The sequence below is a fragment of the Varanus komodoensis genome, unplaced genomic scaffold (genome assembly GCF_004798865.1).
Source record: "Varanus komodoensis strain SLA01 unplaced genomic scaffold, ASM479886v1 scaffold1, whole genome shotgun sequence".
NCBI lineage: Eukaryota > Metazoa > Chordata > Lepidosauria > Squamata > Varanidae > Varanus > Varanus komodoensis.
In genome coordinates, this window is record NW_025335268.1 from 90,174,670 (window position 1) to 90,179,971 (window position 5,302).

The 5,302-nt window shown below is 43.1% G+C and overlaps 1 protein-coding gene across 5 annotated transcripts in view; it reads left to right on the forward strand.

Moving 5' to 3' along the window:
* The window catches only part of PFKL (phosphofructokinase, liver type), a 55,783-nt gene that overhangs the window by 31,042 nt on the left and 19,439 nt on the right, over positions 1 to 5,302 (forward strand). For 4 of the 5 annotated variants that reach the window (XM_044434431.1, XM_044434422.1, XM_044434458.1 and 1 more), the window contains 2 exons: positions 3,791 to 3,878; positions 4,673 to 4,825. In XM_044434431.1, coding sequence (XP_044290366.1) covers positions 3,791 to 3,878; positions 4,673 to 4,825 — 241 coding nt within the window. The remainder of the gene's footprint in view (positions 1 to 3,790; positions 3,879 to 4,672; positions 4,826 to 5,302) is intronic. The other variant, XM_044434441.1, reaches the window with a different exon arrangement.

Consider the following 5,302-nt stretch of genomic DNA (forward strand, 5'->3'; position numbering starts at 1 on the left):
CGCCTTGCAGTCCAAGGGACTTGCAGGAGTCTCCTCCAGCACCACAATTCAAAGGCCTCAATCCTTTGGCGCTCAGCCTTCCTTATGGTCCAGTTTTCACAGCCATACATTGCAACTGGGAAAACCATAGCCTTGACTATACGCACTTTTGTTGGCAGGGTGATGTCTCTGCTTTTTATTATGCTGTCTAGATTTGCCATAGCTTTCCTCCCCAGGAGCAAGCGTCTTTTAATTTCTTGGCTGCAGTCCCAATCTGCGGTGATCTTGGAGCCCAGGAAAATAAAATCAGTCACTACCTCCATTTCTTCCCCATCTATTTGCCAGGAAGTGATAGGACTGGATGCCATGATCTTAGTTTTCTTAATGTTGAGTTTCAAGCCAACTTTTGTGCTCTCCTTCTTCACCCACATCAAGAGGCTCTTTAGTTCCTCTTCCCTTTCTGGCATTACAGTAGTATCATCTGTATATCTGAGGTTGTTGATATTTCTCCTGGCAATCTTAATTCCAACTGGTGATTCATCTAGCCCCGCCTTTCTCATGATGTGCTCTGCATATAAGTTAAATAGGCAGGGCAACATGATACAGCCTTGCCAAACTCCTTTCTCAATTTTGAACCAAACAGTGGTTCTGTGTCCAGTTCTCACTGTTGCTTCTTGACCCACATATAGGTTTCTCACAAGTAAGATGGTCTGGTACTCCCATCTCTTTAAGAACTTGCCACAATTGTGTTGTGATCCACACAATCAAAGGCTTTAGCATAGTCAATGAAGCAGAAGTAGATGTTTTTCTGGAACTCCCTAGTTTTCTCCATGATCCAGCATATGTTGGCAATTTGATCTCTAGTTCCTTTGCCTCTTCGAAATCCTGCCTGTACTTCTGGTAGTTCTCAGTCCACATACTGCTGAAGCCTAGCTTGTAGGATTTTGAGCATCACTTTGCTAGCATGTGAAATGAGTGCAATGGTGTGGTAGTTTGAACGTTCTTTGGCATTGCCCTTCTTTGGGATCAGAATGTAAACTGACCTTTTCCAATTCTGCGGCCACTGTTGAGTTTTCCAAATTTGCTGGCATATTGAGTGTAACACTTTTAGTACATCGTCTTTTAGGATTTTGAATAGCTCAGCTGGAATACTGTTGCCTCCACTAGCTTTGTTGTTGCTCAGACTTCCTAAGGTCCATTTGACTTCACATTCCAGGATGTCTGGCTTGAGCTCAGTGATCGTGGTTATCAGGGATGTTAGGCTCTTTCTTGTACAGTTATTCTGTGTAATCTTGCCACCTCTAAATCTCTTCTGCCTCTGTTAGGTTATGAAATGGTCCCTTCTTCCTCCCTATTCTATTGTTTTCTTCTATTTCTTTGCACTGTTCATTTAAGAAGGCACTATGATCTCTTCTAGCTATTCTCTGGAATTCTGCATTCAATTGGATGTATCTTTCTCCCTTGCCTTTTACTTCCCTTCTTTCCTCAGCTAGACAGCCATTTTGCTTTCTTGCATTTCTTTTTCTTTGGGATGATTTTAGTTGCTACCTCTTGTACAATGTTGTGAATCTCCATCCCTAGTTCTTCAAGCACTCTGTCTATCAGATCTAATTCCTTAAATCTATTTGTCACCTCTACTGTATATTCATCAGGAATATGATTTAGGTCATATCTGAGTGGCCTAGTGCTTTTCCCTACTTTCTTCAATTTAAGCCTAAATTTTGCAACAAGAAGCTCATGATCTGAGCTCCTGGTTTTGTTTTTACTGACTGTATAGAGCTTCTCCATCTTTGGCTGCAGAGCACATAGTCAATCTGATTTCTGTGCTGACCATCTGGTGATGTCCATGTGTAGAATCGTCTCTTGGGTAGTTGAAAAAGAGTGTTTGCTATGACCATCATATTCTCTTGACAAAATTCTACCAGCCTGTGCCCTGCTTCATTTTTACTCCAAGGCCAAACTTGCCTGTTATTCCTGTTATCTTTTGGCTTCCTACTTTAGCATTCCATTCCCCCATGATGATAAGGACATCATTTTTTGGTGTTAATTCTAGAAGGTGTTGTAGGCCTTCATAGAACCGGTCAACTTCAGCCTCTTCAGTACTAGTGGTTGGGGCATAGACTTGGACTACTGTGATGTTGAATGGTTTGCCTTGGATTCAAACTGAGATCATTCTGTCATTTTGGAGATTGTATCCCAGTACTGCTTTTCCTACTCTTTTATTGACTATGAAGGCTACTCCATTTCTTCTGAGGGATTCTTGCCCACAGTAGTATACCTGATGGTCATCTGAATTAAATTCACCCATTCCTGTCCATTTTAGTTCACTGATTCCTAAGATGTCGATGTTCAGTCTTGTCATCTCTTGTTTGACCACATCCAGCTTGCCTTGATTCATGGATCTAACATTCCAGGTTCCTATGGAGTATAGATCTTTGCAGCATCGGACTCTCCTTTCACCACCAGATACACCAGCAACTGAGTGTCCTTTTGGCTTTGACCCAGTTGCTTCATTCTTTCTGGCGCTACTAGTACTAGCCCTCTGCTCTTCCCCAGTAGCATATTGGACACCTTCCGACCTGAGGGGCTCATCTTCCGGCATCATATCTTTTTGCCTTTTGGTACTGTCCATGGGGTTTTCATGGCAAAGATACTGGAGTGGGTTGCCATTGCCTTCATAGTGCTGTGTTATCCTTTCAGAGCCCATCATTATAGTTAGTTCATGCCCTTTGGGCATGTTTATTTCCTTTCTTTCTGAGCTTTGACTGCAAGCCCTGCATACGGTATAAAGGTGTATAAAAAAGTCACTCATAGTGGTTCTTTCCCATCAATTCTTCACTGTCAGACTTGGAAGGAATTTCCTGCTTCATGATCATTCTCTTCCATTGCCTGTCCCTTCCATAACTCTCCATGTCGAAGTTCCAGTTCTTCCTGCTGCCCACTCTGGGTCTTGCATCAAAGTGTGTTGAGACCCCAGAAGTACTGCAAGCTCCAACCCATTCCACACCACTGGTAGTGCTGTGGCAAATTCTGCTCTGTCGGGACTCATCAAGACAGTTCCTGTAGCCGAGCTGAATGAAAAAATGCAGGCAGTGCTGTTGATCCATATCAATATCCACTACATGACTGGCAGTTGGGGAAAGGGAAAGGTAGACCTCTGGATAAAGCCAGGGGGCTAGAGTAGGCCCCTGGACTTGTTGAAAATGGCCTCGGATTCAGCACCCCATCTGTACATTGCTTTTGAGGGAGTGAATTAAGAAGTGTCTGGAATTACTGAGCAGATTATGTTCCCTCCCAAAGGGAAGCCTCTGCTTGGTTCTGGAGACAAGGCAGTCCACTTCCTCTTTCCATGGGCACTTGTTCATCTGAACAGAAGAGTCCCATCCAAGGCTGTAGAAAAGTGTCTGGACTGTGCTCTCCAACTGTTCACTTGGCCAGAGTAGGAGCAAGTGGGTTCATAAAGCACAGCTCCTCTTTTCCATTGTTGTCACAAGGCTATTGTATCTGCACAAAGCAATACAAAGGGTACTTTGTGCTCAAGAGGCCAGCATTTCCCATGAAAGTACTATTTCAAAGGCTGGCCCCTCCTTTAGCCCTGATCTGTGCCTTATACTATGATCTGGGAAGTGCAAATGACTCTAAAGCAGCAAACTAATTTGGAAGATTACAGAGGATTTCTCTGCTTGTTTTATAGCAGTAATAACTCCTCTTTTTCTTTCATATTGTAATTGTAGAAAGTAAACATACTTTAAGAAGGTTCCATAAAACAAGGGTCTAAAGGCTCCACTTACTTTGCTCCTGTTTTTGCCAGAACCCTCCCGAAGACATGCATGGAGAAGATTGTGGAAAATGTCCGGAAATTTAACATCCAGTCACTGCTGGTCATTGGAGGATTTGAGGTGTGAAGAAACTCCTTGGGTACTTTCAACACTGAATGGGAACACTTCTCTTGCTTTTCTAAAAGGTCATGCCATGCATGCCAAGCCAGGCATGTTTGCACAGATGTTAGTACTTCCGTCTGCTGAGAGGCTTGGGTTGGACCTACAGTGGTAGGGAAATTATTATAATTGGTTCTAGCTTGGCTGGCTCCATAATATTTATTTATTTATTTATTTAAAACATTTCTATGCCGCCCCCATCACAACAAAGCCTTGGGACGGCTCACAAAGTACATGCTTTGCGTGCAAAACAACCCAGCTTCAGTCCCCAGGAAATAACCCAGTCTGAAATCCTGGCTGCTTCTGTCACTCATGGTAGAGTCTGTTCTGATGAGCAGAGACTTTAGCAGGGTTTTTAGACAACCTTGTGCTGAATGGACCTGTGGCATTGACTTGGCAGAACGCAGCATCTTATCTTTATGTACAGAGTTTTTGTGTGTGTACATGTGTCTTTTTTGTTTCTTGGAGTAGTCTTTTTTGATGTTCACAGTGGTAATCCAAACTGTCTATTAAATGTATGTTCTAAAACATGGTGTGAAAGACACTGGACTGAGAGATGTCCAGTCTTCCAGGCTCATGGGCTTACTTGGAGCAAGTATTTCTTACACAGCTCTGAGACTGAATTAAAATTCTTAATGGAGGTGCAGAAAGGCTCCAGGCTGCCTCTGACCCCGTCCCCCTGCAGTACTCCTTGCACTCCTGTGCTTGGCTCAGAGATGTGACTTATATCTCTGACTCTTCCCCTTCTTTTGCAGGCATATGAGGGAGTGTTACAGTTGGTGGAAGCACGTGGGCAGTATGATGAGCTTTGCATCATCATGGGTGTGATCCCAGCTACCATTAGTAACAATGTACCTGGCACTGACTTCAGCCTTGGATCCGATACAGCTGTCAATGCTGCCATGGAGGTGAGTTCAGGGTATCTAGCGGTCATTGCATTTTGGGGGAAGTCAAACCTGCTGAATGCTTAATTGTGAAATTTGTGTTATGTTGACATATTTCTCTGGCATATTCTGGAAATTTTGGCAAGAAAGGGAAAGAAGGTGTAGACTAGTGGGAGGAACATGGGAATAACCCAGAAACTGTCCCCTCTTTGCAGTCTGTAGAATTATTCTTCAAACCCCACATTTGATTCTGAGCTATTCTACAAAGACTGGACATTTTTAAGGAAAATAGCTCTATGAGCTGGATCCAATGGATTCTTAGGGAGCCTTTTTTTTTTTTTTTTTTTTTTTCCCAAAACCTCCAATTTTGTTTCTTGCTGCTAAGAAATCTGTAGACTTGATACTGGCTGGAGATGTTGCAAGTTCTAGTCCAGCACCAGACCAAAGCAACTAATTCTCCATAAACCACATAATGCACACCAATCAAGAAGGAAAGGTGGA